The sequence below is a fragment of the Lacerta agilis genome, chromosome 8 (assembly GCF_009819535.1).
Source record: "Lacerta agilis isolate rLacAgi1 chromosome 8, rLacAgi1.pri, whole genome shotgun sequence".
Lineage (NCBI taxonomy): Eukaryota > Metazoa > Chordata > Lepidosauria > Squamata > Lacertidae > Lacerta > Lacerta agilis.
The window spans coordinates 73,609,033-73,628,572 of NC_046319.1; the positions used below are offsets into that span (position 1 = coordinate 73,609,033).

The 19,540-nt window shown below is 45.7% G+C and overlaps 1 protein-coding gene across 1 annotated transcript in view; it reads right to left on the bottom strand.

The window, feature by feature from the left end:
- LOC117052037 (guanylate-binding protein 1-like) overlaps window positions 1-15,164 on the bottom strand; it is a 29,966-nt gene extending 14,802 nt beyond the window's left edge. The window contains exons 1-7 of the mRNA XM_033158764.1: window positions 14,942-15,164; window positions 13,149-13,276; window positions 10,944-11,053; window positions 9,365-9,564; window positions 8,555-8,797; window positions 6,459-6,742; window positions 4,344-4,556 (exon numbers count right to left, since the gene is read on the bottom strand). Coding sequence (XP_033014655.1) covers window positions 4,344-4,556; window positions 6,459-6,742; window positions 8,555-8,797; window positions 9,365-9,564; window positions 10,944-11,053; window positions 13,149-13,276; window positions 14,942-15,137 — 1,374 coding nt within the window. The 5' untranslated portion in view covers window positions 15,138-15,164. The remainder of the gene's footprint in view (window positions 1-4,343; window positions 4,557-6,458; window positions 6,743-8,554; window positions 8,798-9,364; window positions 9,565-10,943; window positions 11,054-13,148; window positions 13,277-14,941) is intronic.
- Window positions 15,165-19,540: the final 4,376 nt, after the last annotated feature.

Here is a 19,540-nt window from a genome sequence, read left to right on the forward strand (position 1 = left end):
AGTGTGTTTGTGATTACCCGCTCCAAGGGGGGCCAACTGTCAACTGATACTGAGGGAAGCGAAACAGTTGCCAATGAGGGCAGGACTCAAAGTCCTCAAGTTGAAACTTTGAGTGAGCCAGGCTTCCTAATACCTTTTAAAAATACTCAAAAGACTAGTTTCTCTCAGGAACAAAAGAATGACATGGAACTAAACGGCTGTTTTGAGGCAGCAAAATCTACTGTTCCATTAACCCCTGATTGCCCAGAGAGGTTCTGCCTAGAGGAGGGGCTGTTATATCGTGAAGCCCTTAGCACACCTTATAAAGGGGGAGGAGAAAACCGCAGACAACTAGTGGTTCCTCACATGTATAGAGAAAAAATCATAAAGCAAGCCCATAATAGTATTTTTGGGGCACATATGGGGATAACTCGGACCAAACGAAGAGTGGCACAAAATTTCTATTGGCCAGGAATGGGGAAGCAAATTAAAATGTATTGCCAAGCCTGTGACATTTGCCAGAGGCGGGGATCAGGTCAGGACAAAACCAAGGCAAAACTGTGTCCTTTACCTGCAATCTCCACACCATTCCAGAGATTAGGACTCGACTTGGCACGACCCTTGCCTAGAGCAACCAAAAAGGGGAATGCATTGCAACTAGCCTGGGAGGAACCATCCCAAATCGTGTCCAAAATAAATAATGTAAACTACCTTATCCAGCAGGGGGATGAGGGGCGCAAGGTAGTTCACGTAAACATGATTAAGCCTTACCAGAGAACTGAAAGCTGGGCTCCCTATGCTATCCGAGATGACCCAGAAGAAGCAGAAATACCATGCTGGGAAGGGAGAGGGGAGCAAGAATGTAATATACAAGAAGTTAAGCTAGCCCCTACCTTAACCCATTCACAGCAGGAGGAAATAAGAAACATCCTACAAAAATTTAAAACGATTTTCAGTAATACTCCAGGACTAGAAAAAGGGGTAGTCCATCACACTGACACCGGGGTTGCAAAGTCTTGTGATTTCATATTTGCTACGCCGTATGATGAACAGAGTCAGATGTGGTCGCAATGCAAAGCCAGAGTCAATGCTCCATATAACCACACCATAATGGAATATGAAAAATACATTCACATGGGCATTAATCCAAAGAAGATTGTGATGGGTGTTCCATGGTACGGCTATGATTATACCTGTCTAGGCTCAATTAAGGCCCATGTTTGTTCAATTGCAAAAGTTCCTTTCCAAGGAGCTCCATGCAGTGACGTGGCAGGACGTCAGCGCCCATATAAAGTAAACATTGATCTAGTAAACAGTTTTATTTCCGGGATCCTGTGGGATGAGGAACAGGAAGCCCCATATTTAGAATACAAGGTCTTTATATTTGACATTGGGGGGCAGGCCTGGAAAGCTTATGACTGGTCACATATTACCATAGTGACGATTGTTGGAAAATACAACCCAGAGCTTATGGGTTATGTCCCTTCAAGAGGAGTCAGAGTTGTTTTAAAAAGTGACCTATCTGTGAGATCAGTTAGAACAACTATTCAAAGTTATGATAAACCATTCATCAGTTGGAAATATAGAAAGAAAAACATACTGAAAGTTATAGTTGCCATGGTGTCCCATCAGCTTTCTATGAAAGTGAAAGTGTTTCCTACACTAGATGTTGTGTGGTGGGAAGATGGGTACCCTGCTGCTCATGCAACACCAATAAATGCCCAAGATGAACGTGGCTACACAGCATTAACGTGGCCACCACGTCAAAGACATAAAAAAGTAGTCTTCAAATTGCTTGAAGTGGGAACTGATAATTCAACACAGACCAAAGATGGACTGACAGCCAGGGAGATTGCTAACAGCAATAGGCAATCAGAGCTTTTTAGTCTACTTTCATTAAGTAAACACGTTTGTCCAAAAAGCTTCAGCAAGCTGACTAAAAAAGCAGCTATCCACAAACTTCTGAAAGCAGTTCCCAATGAATTCAAAAGCCAGACAACCAGTTCTTATGCTGCTTTTGATGACTTGGAGACGTTTGTACAAGGCATCGAGCTTCAACACTTAACAGAGATCCTGAAGGAGAGAGAGGGTGATCCAAGAGAGCTTTTGACCCTGAGAAACAAAGACTCTACACAGATTGGAATCCACAATCGTTACAGACGCATCGACTGCAGGGATCGGAGTGGGACTGTGTCATATGGCAGAGGAAGACAACTCGCATCCCATCACGTGTGGCAGAGAAAAGACTGGTGCCCAGAGAAAGACACTTCTTGTGGCGGTTAAGGACAATAAGGAGCGTGAAAGGATCCTGGACATCATTGCAGATGCCTTATCACGAAGACCCGAAGGTAAAGATTAAAATGGACAGTTACAAATTTTCTTACAGTTAACTAAAGGTTTAATATTGCATGATCTATTGTATATAATGTGGAAAAAACCCAAACAATTATTAAGCCAGTATAAGATGAGGAGTTAAGGTTAGTAAACATAGAAAATGTTTGTTTGAATTAAGGTGTCACGCAGTTTGATCAGGAGTATAACTCTGTGCAGTTATCCCTCCTGAATCAAACTTATTTAAGGGGGGAGGAATGTGGCGTTTGCCCTTCCTAGGGAATACATATGAGCAGGAGTGAGTAAGGGGTTAAGTGGCTGACCCTAGGCTGACCAATAAACAGAGGGGGGAGGAGCTAGGGGCAGCTGAAGGAGTCAGTTAGAGTTAGAGAGCGGGGAGTTAAGGGCAGTTGATGAAGAGCAGTTGATCGAGGGAGTTGGTTGGTGGGTGGTTGTTGATTGTGAGGGTTGGTGGTGAGGTAGAGTGGTGAGCGTAGGATTAGGACAGGGTTGTAACCAATATCTTAAGTTGTTGAAGTTTTCAAATAAACACTTGTTATTTTGTTTACAATTGCACCCTGACTGTGACAGTTTTTACCAGGGAGGGGATCCTGGTTGGTGGCAGCAAAGCGCCGTGGTGGCACAGGGATCAATAGTCCGTCAAACGACCGGGGACCCTGTGTGATCGCCACACCCATCACATAGCTTGCAAAGAAGGAGTGCCTGTTAAACTGATTTAACAGTGCAATCCTAGGCATATTTACTCTGAATCAAATCGTAATTAATTCCGTGGGGCTTCCTCCCAAGTAAATGTGCATTGGATTAGTGTTTACATCTACAGTAAGGCCTGCAATCCTCCCCCCCCCCGACTGATACCCCCTTCCCTACTGGGAAACTTCTGGGAAGTGCTTGCTAGTAGTAGGTGGAGCCACAGGTAAAAGTGGGAGGAGCAACATGTGCAATATGCTAGTTTGTGCAATATGCTAGTTTTATGCACAAACACACACACACCCTTCTGTCCTCCATCCAGGTAAGCAAGACACATTATGGAAGTTCAGGGGCACATTCCAGCAAGGCAGAAACCCTCAAGTAAGGTGTAACGGACCAACCCTGTGCCTGGGTGTGAGCAGGTGCCCAGCACTCGAAGAGTTAACACCCACTCTAAGATGACTGGCAGCACAATCGCAGAGGTGGGTCTTTTCTACCTTTTAAAAGGGAGAGAATGGCAGTTGGGCGGTTGTTGTGGGTCAGGGAGTGAGGGTGAGAGGGTTGGAGGTTAGGCTTAGGTTAGGAAAGGAAAGTTTTTATCCCATTTTCATGTTGTAACCAAGCTTATGTACCAAATAGAAAAAAACATTGTAACCGCATTCTACCTTAACTTCCTTGATATTAATGTTACCTCAATAAACATATTTTGTTTGTTTAACGTTCATGGACTCTGGCAGTGCGTCAGTACCTCGAGAGGTGTGGTTGAGGGGGAAAGCACTAGAGGTTTCCTGAGAAAGAAAGGGGACGGGTGGCTTATTTCCCTAACACACAGAGGACTGGGCAGGGAAGCCAAAGGTGCCACGCAGTTGCCAGAAGGAAAGGCAAGCTGCAGCAGTTTGGGAACCCAGAGGGCGGGAGATCCCAAGGTGGCAGGAGTTCCACTTTAAGAACGTGAAGCACAGAGGTACCCCGAGGACTTCTCTCATATCATCAATTTGGGGATTCATTTTAGTCGTCGGTGAACCCTAGGGAGAGACTCAGTCAGGGGAAACGTTTAACGGTTGTGAGGGCTCTTGGTGGGAAACGAAGGGTCCCTCACATAAGGCTAGTGAGGGCTGCAACCTGGGCATAGGGGGCATGGCTAAGGATCTGTAGCCAGGGGAGAGCCCAGAGGACCAGGAGGAGAAGGCTGGATGGTCACAGTTGGCCTGAGGCTCCTCACCTCTGGTCTACAGTCCTCTGGTCTACCCTCCATCAGCACCGGAATGCAGAATCTTTGGATGCTGAGGAATGTTGGCTCCGGTACTTCCAAGTAGTGGACCTACCTGAATTCCTTTCTGGGGTACTGAACAGTATTCCTCCACCATTTCGTTCCATTTCTTCAGATAACACTGGTAGCCACCGGGAGCAGAATAAATTCCCATGTGGACTCCATCTTCCAGCTTCTGGTAAAGCTCCACCAGCACATCATTGCAGCGGTCAAAGGACACCTGTTTGTTTCTCTCGAATAATTCTTCCTTTTTCTGCTTCAGCTGAAGCTGCCGGAACAAAGCAAAAACAAAACCACGGGAAAGATGGTGTGTTAATAACGAGGGGGAAACTTGCCCCATTCTTTGACTATATGGAGCTATATTCTTTTAAAAAAAGAAAGAAACTTGCCCCATTCTGCACCCTGTTGCAATGGGAAAGGCATACTAAAGCCACAAACAATTAACAGCACAGATTTCAGTCCGTCCCCACCTTCCCACTCTCAGTCGAATGGGGACTGGTTGTGCTGGACATCAGTTTTATTATTTGTCCAAGCACATCTTTCCTCAAGTTCAGAACCAGGCCTCCTTGCCATTTTCAGCCACCTGTCTATTGGGAGATGCACATATCTGGAAAGTGTGCCACTTGCTGCTAGCTTAATGTGGCATTCTCTAGGCTACGTAAGTAAATGAGTTGAGGTCAACTTGGCCTGCATTTCAATGTCTGTCGCTGCCTGGGGACAACATGCAATGGTCTCCATTTTGGACAAAGAGACTGAGAAAACCATGTAAGTTTCAGGCAGAAGTGAAGGAGTCCAGGCTAGGAAGTGCACATACCATCAGCTCCCAGTTGGCATGAGAGGACTCTTGTCAGTCTTCTTTTAATATAATACAGGTGGCACTGTGGTCTAAACCACTGAGCATCTTGGGCTTGCCGATCAGAAGGTTGGCAGTTCGAATCCCTGCGACAGGGTGAGCTCCCGTTGCTCGGTCTCAGCTCCTGCCAACCTAGCAGTTCAAAAGCATGCCCAAAAGTGCAAGTAGATAAATAGGTACCGCTCCGGCAGGAAGGTAAACAGCGTTTCCGTGCGCTGCTCTGGTTTCGGTGTTCTGTTGTGCCAGAAGCGGCTTAGTTATGCTGGCCATATGACCTGGAAAAACTGCCTATGGACAAACACTGGCTCCCTCGGCCTGTAAAGCGAGATGAGCGCCGCAACCCCAGAGTTGTCTGCGACTGGACTTAACTGTCAGGGGTCCTTTACCTTTACCTTTTTTATTTGCTTTAATGTTTTAAACCACCTTGGAAGGAATGGCGGCATATAAACCCAATAAATAAGTAAGCTATGGAAGTCCCTGCTAGCCATGACATCTATAGCTATGCAACAGGATTTTGTCTAAATAAGCTTTACTAAGTGTGATTTTTTTTCATATCACAAATGCCTAGAGATGCAGGGGAATGAAGCTGGGACCTTTTGCATGCAAAGCAGGTGCTGTATTCTGGTGCTCCAGCCCTTCTCCAAAGTTCAGTTTTTAATTACATTCTCTGCCTTGTGGGTTTCCTCTCTGACCACAGAGAACGTTTCTGGTTCCATGACCCTATCTGCACTGCACATTTAAAGTGCTATAGGACTCCCATGAATTTGGGGAGCTGCAGCTGGCTTGGAGAATTGTTAGGAGAGGGCCAGCCGGCCGGCCGGCCGGCCTGTGAGGCAAGGTGAGGCAACCACCTCAGATGGCAAAATCCACAGGGGCTGCAGAGCCTGATGCAGATCTTTATTCTCCCCACCCCCCTTGTTCCTGATGTAGATCTTCAGGAGGTGGGGGCCCCATTTTGTGGTTTGCCTCAAGTGCCAAAATGTCTCGACCAGCCCTGGTTAGGATATCGCTATTCTCCATCAGACAGCTACAGTTTCCAGAGTGGCTGAAAAAACTACAGCGCCCAGAATTCTTAGGGAGAAGCCATGACTGTTTAAAGTGATATGAAGCTGCTTCAAATGTATGATACAGATGGGGTGCATTTGTGGGGGCAGAGGACCTACATTTGTCTACATTTCGGCATTCTTGAGGTCTTTTTTCGGGCCCGTGAAAAAGACTGAGGAACAGGGAAGGAACATTTTTAAAATGACCCTAATTTCTGTTTCCAGACACACTGTCAAGAGACAATTGATGAGGCACAAATGAAACCACATATACCTCAAGATCCTCCTGGAATTTTTTAACCTGCATGATGCCAAAGGCACGGGCCATGAAGACAGCATTGGCTTCCTTCTCGCACTCGGCATGCACAGCCAGCAGCTCATCCACAGTGTCTGTGGGCAACACCAACTGCTTCCCCATCAGCTCTTCGTAACAGGAAATGGCCTCGTGCACAGCAGCTGCGTTCTCAATCTCAGACAGGGCCAGCACTGCGTTCTCCAAGCATGGCACATCCCCGCTGTTGATAGCATCGACGTAGATCTTCAATAACTTCTCAAGCACTGAAGAGGGAAGGATCAGTGAAGCCACAGAAGTAACCTCCTTGCACTGATAGTGTAATTTCAGGCCCCATACACCCTTGAGTTGTTTGTCTGCATCAAGTATTCTGCTGTAGCTGCAGATTCACCAATCGAGAGCAGAAAACAGTTATCTTGCACGCAATAAAAAAAGGCATAGTAGCCACCCGTTTTCTATTTACAAAAGCAAGATTCTGTCCCTCGTGGCTGCAGGAAATAACTTGAATACATGTAGATAGCACTTGGCTGGAAAAGCAGGGAGGGATCTTGATAAAAATCCAACACATACATCCTCCTAGTTACTCTTGTTTGCCTCCCTCCCTTGCTCTCTCCCACAACTCAGCAATCAGGTGAGCTGTTTACATGCAACTGAGAGCTTGGCCACACCGGAGCAAAATGTGGATTTGCACTTACCTGCCTCCCCATTAATGTAGGGGCACTTGTTGTCCTGGACATTTCCACTTTTAAATGCAGTGCACGGTTGATCCTTGGAAATTATGAAATGGCCAGGTTAAAAAAAAAACTTGTATTTTAAAGAAGGGAAAGGGGGAGACAAGGGGAGCACTGAGACAAGAGAATACAGGTGAAACTCGAAAAATTAGAATACCGTGGAAAGGTTCATTTCTTTCAGTAATTCAACTTAAAAGGTGAAACTACTGTAATATATGAGATAGACTCATGACATGCAAAGCAAGATATGTCAAGCCTTTATTTGTTATAATTGTGATGATAATGGCATACAGCTGATGAAAACCCCAAATTCACAATCTCAACTTTGGGGTTTTCATCAGCTGTGCGCCATAATCATCACAATTATAACAAGAAAAGGCTTGACATATCTCGCTTTCCATGCCATGAGTCTATCTCATATATTAAACTCCAGTAGCTAACGAAAACCATTGCTTACATAAATGGACTTTTCCACAATATTCTAATTTTTCAAGTTTCACCTGTATGTCATGTGAACACTCCTAGATTAATGGGGAGACAGCATGTGCAAATCTATATTTTGCCCTGCATTGGGCAAGTCCTTAGTCTGCACCTGCTACAACTGATGAGTCAGGGCAGAACCAACCATTTTCTACAGCCAAGTGGGACTCTATTGGTTTCTGATGTCACCTGATCCCTAATGGGCTGGTTTGAGTAACACCCTTCACCCTAAGCCATCTAGAATGGTGGCACTGCTATGCAGCAGACATCGCAACATCCACAAGCTGCTCTGCTGACAGAGGGGAAAAGGCTCCACCAATGAAGTTCCCAGTTTGAGACTTGTTATTACAGTCATACCTTGGTTCTCAAACGGAATCCATTCCGGAAGTCCATTTGACTTCTGAAAATGTTCGAAAACCAAGGCGCAGCTTCCAGTTGCCTGCAGGAGCTTCCTGCACTCAATCGGAAGCCGTGGAAGCCACGTCAGATGTTCGGCTTACAAAAAAAGTTTGCAAACCGGAATACTCATTTCTGGGTTTGCGGTGTTCAGGAGCCAAAACTTTCGAGTCACAAGGCATTCAAAAACCAAGGTACGACTGTAGTATCATCAGAACTACACCAGGCAAAAGTATCTACATCTCAAGTCCCAAGTGCAACAGAGGTCAATGACCAGCACTAAGGTGTGTTAGGTGTACTTTCAACACCTGGAGAGCTCCAAGGTGTTCTTTACAATGGCCAATTATTAGTTTTTATTGGTTGGCATTCACCTGTCTCGAGAGACAACGGAAGAGAGTGAAATGGCTCCTATTGCAATGGTTTCCAACTGCCACCTGTCCCAACCTACAAACTTGCAAAAGCGTTCCTTACTTCTCCCTGTCACAACTTGGCCTCCTGGAACTGTCTTGAGTCGTGATGTCTCCCAGATGTGTTGGCAGAAACGACCCACCGGCTCCAAGAAACCCTCCTCCAAATCATCTTCTTCCAGATGCTCTAGCTTATGCAATTTTTTCCCGTTAGCTGGACGGTCAAACGTGAAACATTTCCGTGACGGAAAGAATTTGCGGATACATGACTTGGGCATGTTGAACTTCTGGATTTGCTGAGTGTCACCTAGGGAAGAAGTGTGAACACACAAGACGATTTGTTAATATTGTCAAATTAAAAAGAAAACGTGCCATTCATCTCCCCAGTGGGGAAAACTTATTTTGTTACCTGTACACATTCAAGTTTATTGTAAGCCGAGTTAGGATATTGCTCTCTGTCTCAGCACTGCAAATGTGATGGTATAAATGATGCTTTTGAGCATGTACCTGTACATACAGCTCACACATGTATATGTGAGATTATTGGGCAAGGCGTCTAGGTCAGAGGGGTTTCAGGAGGCCCAGTCCAAATGCACAAGCAACCTGGTACACTTGGTAGTATGCAGTTTTGATGCATTGTTGTGAATGTACCCATATGTGTGCTCCATCAGGCAAGTAGCATGGGGACACTTGTTAAACCCATTTGGCCCTCAATGGGTACAGGACTGTTCATTTGCACTCACCTGAATTTTAGGCCCTTATTCTTTACATCAGTTGTATGCCTCCAAATTAACAGTGTCCTCCAGGCTGTTAACAAGCCACAGCTTTCCCTCCCCATCTCAGATGTTGCCTTATCTTTTCACAGTTATTGTACCTTCCTGCAATCTCAGGGCTTCCTCCAGGTACCCGTCCTCAGTGATGGGGTGTCCATCTATCTCCAGCTGTAGTGTGAAATCCCGCAACGCCCAGATGAAGTCTGGGAAGAAACGGATAAATTTGGCAGAGTTCTCCTCCTCTGTATCTTCCCCGGAGGAAGCTTTTGCTTTAATCTTTTTTGTCAGCTCAGTGACATAGCTGGGGAGTGCTAAGGAAAACAATTCCAGGGCTGGTCTGGGGCTTTGCAATATGAACTTCAGCCAAATCATGCACTGGCTGGACCTGTCTGTAGATGCAGTAGAGGCTGGAGAATGAGATGACCTCCAAGCAGGTGCAGCGAGATTTTCTGCGCTACAGACTGACCACCTCTTGCAGTTGTGATTTGGGGAGAGGTTCGTGGCAAGGGACTTATTTTAACATTGCGGCCTTATGCCCTGCTGACAGCTCTTATTATACACCTTTAGGTCAATTCCTGAATCCACCCCTTCGAGGATTCCTAGCTCACCTACTCCTTCCACCTATCTCTCAGTAAGACATGCCCCCGGGGGTTCCCAACTCTAACACTGTGTCTCAATGAGCTCCTCACCCAGCGCCTAATCCTTGGGGGTTGCTTATCCTGCCCATCAGCTTTGTCTCTCTCTGTTTCTTTGCCCTTCACCCAGTTCCTGAGCAGCTCAGTTGGTCAGTGTGTGGTGCTGATAACGGCAAGGTTGCAGGTTCAGCTATATATATTCCTGCATTGCAGGGGGGTTGGCTTAGATGATCATCAGGGTCCCTTCCAACTCTACAATTCTATGGCTCTATCTGTTCCGAAACAGACCAGAAGAGTTCATTCCACTTGCTTCTGCATCAAGAGATCCGTCTCCCATGGAGTGAAACCCAAGGAAGACACCTACAGCTTTTGCTCGAATCTTTTTTCTGCTCAGTGGCATAACTGGGGAGTGCTAAGGAAAATAATTCCAGGGCTAGTTTGGGGAGTTGGACCTGAATTCAGCCTAACGATGGGTCTGTTTGAACCTGCAGTTGTGGGCTAGCTGGCAATAATGATAGGGCTTTGGAGCAGAGAGATTTACACTACAGACAGACCACATATCACAATTGTAATTTGGAAAGGGTTTTGTGGCAAGGGGTTGACCTCTCTCGTTTTTACACCTTAAGGCCTATTCCTGATTTTATGCCTTCTGGAGTTCCTGCCTGCCCCCCGCCAATATCTGTAAAACATGTCTCTGGAGGGTCCCAGTTTGTGGCCGTGATCACTGATCCTCACCCCTCACAATGTGTCCCAATGAGCTCCTCACCCACCTTCCAATCCTGGGAGACTGCCTGCCTCTTCCATCGGCTACATCCCCTCTGCGTTTCCTCCTGTACCACCCCGTAGTTCCTCAGCATTATGCAGACCAGTCTTAGCATCAGCAGAGTCTCAGACCAGGAGAGTTCATTCCACCTGCTTCTGCATCAAGAGATTTGTCTCCCATGGAGTGAAAAGCCTAGGGGGACAACCTACAACTGCCTCCTCCTAGAACCTCCAGGCCAAGCGTGCAAGCCCAGCTGGGCTTTCTGATGCCCCCAAAGGATACTGCAGGTTCTCCAGGGCATTTTGGTCAATGATGCCTATGCTGTTGTACACCAGGGTGCTGCTGAGCAGAATGGCCAGGGCAAAAATCCACGAGTCGTTCTGTGTGTTTCCCTGAAACAGAAACAGGCCTTTCTAGGACATCCCAAGACTCCATCACCCCAGATCCCAATGCCCCATTGCCAGCTGCAGCTCTTTCCACTGGGAGCTACATGTGCAAAGATAGCTGCTTCGAGGTTTGTGTTGTTGCTTTTCCGCTGCTCCTGTTGCACCAGGTTAAGGAATTCTTGGAAATGAATGCAGATCATAACTTGCTTGCAGCATCTTAGACTGCACTTGGAAGCCTTGCAGAGGCATATTGCCTAACTGTTGGCAACTACCCCACAAGCAGAAAACAGATGTTTTTGTTGTATGTTTAGGTTTTTTTACATCCATGACACTCATCCTCTCACACAGCCTGTATTCAAGTTTTTAGGAGTGACTGTATTCTAATTTTTAGGAGTGACTATCAAGCAGGGTATGACTTGGAGTGCAAATACCACTGCTCTGGTAAAGAAAGCCCAGCAGAGAACTTATTTTCTCAGACTTTTAAAGAAGAACAATCTGAGTGAGAAACTGCTGGTGTCCTTTTACCGCAGCTCCATAGAGAGCATTCTTACATATTGTATTTGTGCTTGGTTCTCCAGTTGTACAGTAATGGAGAAGAAGGTGCTCCAGAAGGTCATAACCACAGGTGGAAATATTATTGGTCATCCCCTCCAATCTTTGGAAGAACTATACAGTTCCTGTTGCCTTAAAAAAGTGAAAAATATTTTAAAAGATCCATCTCATCCTGGATATAGTCTTTTTGCGCCACTGCCTTCGGGCAAGAGATATAGAACAATTAAATCCAGAACAAATAGATTAAAAATAGTTTCTATCCAAGAGCTATAACCATCTTAAATGCTGTAACTAGAGAGTTGTGATGGGTATGTATGTATGTGTATGTGTAGCTGTTCTGTGTTGTTTTTATGGGATGGCTTCCAATTTCATTGTACTGTACAATGACAATAAAGAAATCTTATCTTAAATAAATGCAAGACTGCTTACCATAAAGGCCACAAATTTCAGGGGAAAATTTTTTATCATTTCAAGACGAAGCAAACGCAGCCCACACAGTTGAATGCAGAATCGCTGTTTGTGTTTGCGATGACTAAATTGCCTTGTGTGGCACAACTCTGGCAAGTGGAAAAATATGACCTGGCACACCCAGAGCAATTATTGCTGGATACAAGCCTGAAACTGAAACCTTTGTTGATACAAAACATTAAATGTTTCAATTTCAGGAAAACTATAAATATAAAGCACCTACAGGGCATTATTAAACATGACCGCAATGGCATATTAAAATACCATGCCTTCATAGAGAACTCTCATTTGTCAGTTACAGGTGGGTAGCCGTGTTGGTCTGCCATAGTCGAAACAAAATAAAAAATTCTTTCCAGTAGCACCTTAGAGACCAACTGAGTTTGTTCTTGGTATGAGTTTGTTCTTGGTATGAGCTTTCTGAAGAAGTGTGCATGCACACAAAAGCTCATACCAAGAACAAACTCAGTTGGTCTCTAAGGTGCTACTGGAAAGAATTTTTTATTTTGTTTCTCATTTGTCAGTGAAGCATTATAGTTCATTGTAAACTTCCTTGAGTGGCAGCATACTTAAAATGTTTTTCAGAGCCTTGTGTCAATGAATTGTCACTTGGGTAAGCATGATAGATGCCCCATTTGCAAACCACAAATACCTGCACCAAGAACCCTTTAGTTTCATAATAAATTTTGGCCCCTCCAGCAGAAGAAGCTAACTTTTGTCATTTTCCCTCAAGGGCCGCCACACTGGTGTGTGGCCAACCTTCTGGAAGTCACATGTCAAAGTAGGTGTGGCCAAATTATAAAAGTGAGTGCGGCCGTCTTTAAAAATGGCATATTTGGGGCAGGGACAACTTGGGGGGCCAGCTATACCCACCCTTGCTTTTATCCTACTAACAAATTCTGGGTTACAGGAACATTCCAAAATGTGTAACACAGGGATATAACTGGCAGAAGTATTGGTAATCCGTTGGCAGAAGTATTGGTAATCCGTATCAATATTTGGCCAGCGCATTTTGTCACAGGGCTTTTTTGAATGTGTTGGGCTTCTGTGGCCCCCACCTGAGTTGCCATCTCCCCCACCTCACCTTCTGCACATCACCCAACCCTTCTGTGTCCAGTAACACCAGTGAGAGGTCCGACCTATAGGGATGCGGGAGACACCACATCCAGATGCCTTTGGTGAGCGCCTGCACTGTGGTCCCCAGACAGAAACCTGTGGGAGGAGGAGGAGCAGATGATTATCATTATTATTATGCCGCCCATTGTGGGAATACACTCCGTGGGTGCCTTTGCACTTGCAGTTATTTGTATCTGTTGAATGTTAATTATATGCACTATTTAATGTATACTTCCGAGTAAAAGCGAAAGTGAAAGTAGAACTCAGTGGGCGTCTTGCCACTGAGATCCCTCCACCTAGAGTTTTGGCTCCAAAGGTTCAAACTTGTTAATGGACAGTTAATCTGCTTCCCCCGCCCTTTTCAAGGGCAGCAACAGTGTTCTGATTGGTAAAGGTATTGATCATGACGTTGCTTGTTCATTGTCAATAAAAGGCTGCGGCTCCCCGTTTTAGGCAGATAGTCAGGATTGAACAGTCGTTCAGGTAGAAGGGTTTTGGGAACGGGTTGGTTGGGTTAGAAGCGCATGCAGGAGGTAGAGAGGTTAGCTTGCGGAAGATTTGGCGGTATAGGCTTAGCTAGCTTTAGTTTTAGTATAGTTTAGCATTGCGAAAGAATTGGCGGTAAAGGTTTAGTTAGCTTATAGCATTGCGGAAGAATTGGCGGTAAAGAGTCAGCTAGCTTAGATAGTCTTAGAACAGTCGAGGCATAGAAAGAAGTAATAGCCTATGCGGGTCAGCCAAAGCCATCAAAAGAAACAATGGTTGTCTATCTTTATTTCATCTTAATTTAATTTTTCGTAGTTTACTAGCGCTCTTGCTTGGTCGTAGTTTTGGCCACCTTTTATTTGGGTATATTATTTAAGGGAACAACTTAGGAGGTCGCAAGTGCTTGCAGGTACATTTACGAGGCACTCATCCTTCCGAACTACTCACGCACCTTCAGATTTAGCCTGGCGGACAACGGCGCGGTGTGAATTAATTACCGGCCGTCCCGTTCGCAGGCTTGGCCGGCGTCCGTGCAAGGACGCACGTGAGACGCTGGCCGCAGATCCCCAGCAACTGGTATCCCGTGTGTAGTTGACCCTGTCCTACACGCGGGAGGCTCCAGCAAAGAATCCCCGCAGCCCATCTGAATGGGTCGCCCCAACCACTCTAGAAAACAAGGGGTGCCAAGGTTGAAGGCACACAGTTTTTAAACTCTGTGGAACTTACTTCTGAGTAAAGATACCTAGGATCAGATGACAAACTCTCTTTGGCTCAAGGCCCAGCTGCCACAGGGTTCCAGACATCCTCAGAGGACAAACATAACACCTCACAGGACCTAGTGAGTCCATTGCTCACACCGATTCTCCTTATTGAACTGTACTCTCTTGTTGAAATATATATTGCAATATACTCACAGGAGGGGCCAATCGTTTTGGTGCCATGTAGTCTACAAAGTGCCACTTGCGCTGATGTTTCTTCAGTGGGGGAGTTAGGTAATAGTCCTAGGATATCCCTTAAGATGGCAACATGTGTTACCTGCCATGTTAAGGTAGCTTCCTGCTCAGTGGGGACCTCTACCCCAAAGCCCTTCCCATCCGCTCCGGTTCTATATATATATTAATTTACTCCTCTTCCTCCATGCTTCTCCCCAGGCTAGGCAGAAAACCCAGGAGCTCTGATACCCTGTTCCAGACACCACTGCCTTGCTCCTCATGCGAAGCTACTAGACTCCAGCCCTTCCCTTGAGTAACAGGGAGTATTCATGAAGCCAGTCACCTTTTCTCTTGCCGGCAAGCCTGTTCATGAGGTAGGACTTGCCGGTGCGGTACAACCCCACAATGGCCACCACCACCACTGGCTGGCAGATCCCGGCAAGCAGCTCGGCAGCCTCCCGGTTCACCACAAGCTTCCCGTCCGGCATGTTCTCAATTAGGCAAACAGGAGCCGCCATGTGGACCTGCCCTGGGGCCATCGTGCAAGAGAAGATGGGTCTGCAAAAGGAAAACAGAGTTCATTATGCCACAGCCTGCTGCCGCCGCCACTGACCCTCTGTTGGCACAGCAGAGGGAGGCCCTGATGCAGCAGGAGGCCTCCAAAGGACCTCTTGCCTTGGTACCAAGTCTCTGCTGACGCCAGGCTGCCATTGTTGTTTGTCTCAGGCCTGGCCTATCCAGAGGGTTCATGCCAGCCTGTCTGTTGCCTAAGGGCAGGGATGTCTCTACTTGAGCTTTGAAGGACACCAGGCTGAGACAGTGGCAAACCTAAATTGCACCAGGGTGGAGCAAAGCTCCGGCCACCCATTGGGGGGGCATTATTTTCCCCGCACTTTCCCTTTTTCTGTTTTCTCCCCCCCCCCCCCACACACACTTTTTTCCTGTGTGGGAATTTTCCAGCAGGAGCTTTTCAGGAGCAAAGTTGAGCTGTTCCCTCTTTTGGCGCTCTTGGGGAACTTGTGCTTTGCAAATAATCTCTCTCTTCCCCGCCCCCTGTCCCTCTCCCCAGTGTGCATCCTCTCCCAAACCCTGACACACACCCTCCTCTCTCCTTTCCTCCCTCTGTGGTGGGGGGAAAGGAGAGAGGAGGGTGTGTGTCAGGGTTTGGGAGAGGGGGGGGAGAGGGGGACGAAAGCAGGAGAAAGTGCAAGGGCATGTTTGCAAAATGGGCAGCAGCTGAGCTCTTGTAAAGTGCAAGATGATGATTAATAAAGAGGAAAAAGGCATGGTGAGGGGAGGGGGCTTGGAAAGGAATGTGTTTGCTGCTGCAGCAGCAGTAGCAGCAGCTGGGGGAGGAGGAAGGAGGGCATCGATCATGTAATGAAATAATAAACCGAAATCCTGAAGTCTGATTTGGGGGGGAACCGGAGAAGTGTGCTCTGTGCAATGCAAAAAACCCAAAAACTGTGGGATGTAAAAGGACAGGGGCAGTCAAACCCAACTTCCTTATATGGAACTCTACAGTTGGGAATGAACTCTACAGTTGGGAGCTTCCAACTGTAGTATATGCCGAGTCTCCATGTCGCTGGTCAGTTGTCGTGTTGATCTCTAAGACAGTTTAAAAGCAGCATTATTAAAATGCACCGTTGGCACTAGGCCAAAAGTAAAAAGAGGGACTTTCTCTCAAAAGGAGAAAGTCACCATATGTATATTATTTAGTAACTTTTAAGCCTGCCTCTAGGATCCTTGTGTGACTAGATGATTACTTGTAAGTAAACGTTATACACTTTACCAAACACTGTGAAGTGTCTTATTGAAAGAGGGATAAAAAAGGGAAGACACCAGGACAATATTTTTAATGACTCTAGCGAGTCTGTGCAAACTATCTGCTGCGCATATGAAGTAAAAAGGGAATGTTAGCTCTGCTGATATTATCGAGCTTGTAAACGCAAGTTGGGATAGGATATCTAAAACAATATATCCTCTCCCACATCCCTCAACATTCCCACAAAAACATGCACATGCACCCATACCCTCCCCTTCTTGAACGTCCAGGTGTTACAGAAAGATCATAAAAGAGAGAGGGGGAAGGGGAAGGAGGGAGAAGGTGGAGGTGGCCAATGCAATGGGAAGTTCCCATATGATGGTGGTAAAGGGACCCCTGACCATCAGGTCCAGTTGTGTCCGACTCTGGGGGTGCAGTGCTCATCTCACATTACTGGCCAAGGGAGCCGCTTCTGGGTCATGTGGCCAGCATGGCTAAGCCGCTACTGGCAAACCAGAGCAGCGCATGGAAACGCCGCTTACCTTCCCACCGGAGTGGTACCTATTTATCTACTTGCACTTGACGTGCTTTCAAACTGCTAGGTGGGCAGGAGCTGGGACCGAGCAATGGGAGCTCACCCAGTCGTGGGGATTAGAACCGCTGATCTTCTGATCGGCAAGCCCTAGGCTCTGTGGTTTAACCCACAGCGCCACCCGCGTCCTATGGTGGTGGTACAGGGGCTCTAAGATGCAGCTTCTGGGCTGCCTCCACCTTCCCTGACCCCAGTGCTGTGATGGGAGGCTTCATGCTGCCTATTGGAGCAGCCCTGATCCCAACTCCTACTTGCGTGGAAGCTGGAGCGGGCAGGGATCTCTCAGGGAGGAAGAAGGAAAGCGAGAGGGAGGGAAGGAAGGAAGGAAGGAAGGAAGGAAGAGGGAGGGAGAAGGAAAGCGAGAGAAAGACGTCCCAAAGAACTCAGTCAGTCCCAGTTAAACTTCCCAGTTAAATTAAACTTTCAGGTTTCCAAATAAATGGTTGAGTTTGTAAATAACTTTCTGTGGACAGCTAGTGTAGGGGTTAGAGAGTTCAAACCCTGCCTCTCAGTCTCCAGATTACTTGGTTAATTATGCATATATATATATGCATATATATTTAGGAGTCTGATCCATTAAATTCAGCGGTTCTTACTCCAAAGTGCGTAGAGGATTGAGCTCCTCAGCCCCAATTAAGCATGTCTGTGGGATTGAATCCTGTGAAATCCTGTATCAACTTATCTAGAAGTCCCATTGAACTGAATGGGACTTGCTTCTGAGTAGGCAAGCATAGGACAAGCATAATTCCATTATAGCTTGTGGGAATTATAGTTTAGCCAGGCGCTGGCATGCCCCGCCTTTATATCAAGATAGAATAATTAATATACAGTGTTGTCATACCACACTTAATTAATCAACCTACAGAGCCTCATTTGGCATACCATTTGGCTCTGTGGGCACCAAGTTGGGAAACACATGTTTAGGCAGAGCAGGAGAACAAAGGAATAGGTGGGAAAGTACTTGGGGATCATGAGGTGTTCAGCGGGAGGGGGTGAGTAAGTGAGAGGAGAGCACGTACACAATGAAGATGTCATGTGGGTGTAACCAAAGGAGCAGCTTTCCATATTTGGTATTAGAAGGCACACCATTCCTTATTTGGTCTTTGGAGTTCTCTCTGTATGTTAATGTTTAACCTAGCTATGAGTTTTCAATAAAAGGAGCCCCCCGAGAATGCCTCGTGGCGGCCTTCCCTTCACATCATCCTGTTCATCGCGTCAGTTAATTTCCCACAATCAACAATATCTAATATTAGTTTTAATATCTAATATTTCACAACAACATCAGCTTAATTACCTTTTAACTGTTTTTATGTGTTTTTAGCTTTCTGTGTTTTAATTTTTGTGAGCTGCCTCAAGTCCTCGTTTTGGGGAAAAGGTGGGATATAAATATAATTATTCATAAAATCATAGAAGTGAAAGGGACCCCAAAGGTCATCTCTAGTCCAAACCCCTGCAATGTAGGAATCTCAATATGCCGTACCCCATCCAATTTGAAACCATACCAGACCCTGCTTAGCTTTGCAGAAGTGTTTGCAGTTTTATGGCAGCACCACTCCTATTATGATTTTTCTATTTTCATGTTTTTGTACCTGGTGGTTTTGTATATTTTGTCAATTGCTTAGAAGCCTATTTTTGCATTAGGCAGTATATAATATAATCCTTTTCAATATTTAGATAATAAAGCACACTACAGCATTCTTTCAATCTAATCACTGTTACAATATCACACCCGAAAACGGCAAAGGTGCTTCGCAATCTTTACAGAGCTGGGGATACCTCTCTAAATAACAACACAAAACTTTCTTTAAAAGGACTTCGGTCTCCCAGGACATTCTATACAAGATCTCAAAGTAGCTGTTTTACTATTTCTATTTCAGAAATAGATTGGAAAGAGAAGTTGCTGAACTGCAACTCATTACCAAACTTAAAACCATGGAGAGACCTGGTCTGAACAAAGACATTGGATTCTTATCTCATTATACATGACAAAGCTATCTTTAGCCATCTCACCCCTTGCTTTTTCCTGTAAGACCAATTGCAGTCGTTAACAGTCGTCAACAGGTTTTCCACACCTATCAGCCAATCACCCATTCCCACCACCCTTTCTGAGTAATACCCCTCCCCACTTTCTCACTATATAGAAGGGTCTGGTGACTTCTGTTTCAGTGTATCTGTCTGAAGAAGTATGCATGCACATGAAAGCTAATACCAAGAACAAACTTACTTGGTCTCTAAGGTGCTGCTGGAAGGATTTTTTAAAATATTTTTTTTAAAGGAAAGTTTATCTATAATAGTGGGGGCCCAGATTCCTTCCACCCCACAATCAGTTCGATTTGTGAATCATACTGGCAAATCAACAGTGCAACACCACTTTAAAAAGATATTTTTAATAGAAGTTTATCAGTTTATAACTACTTTCTAGTGAATGAAACGTGAAACACAATTTAACTCGATTAAAGTTTATTCAGAGCTCGGAAAGTGAACCCCATACACTTACCTGAAGGTAAGCAACGCAGGAGACGCGGGAGTTACTGCCGAGAAAACATGGGGTGGGGGCGTTGCAAGAGATACCGTACGTGTAAGCA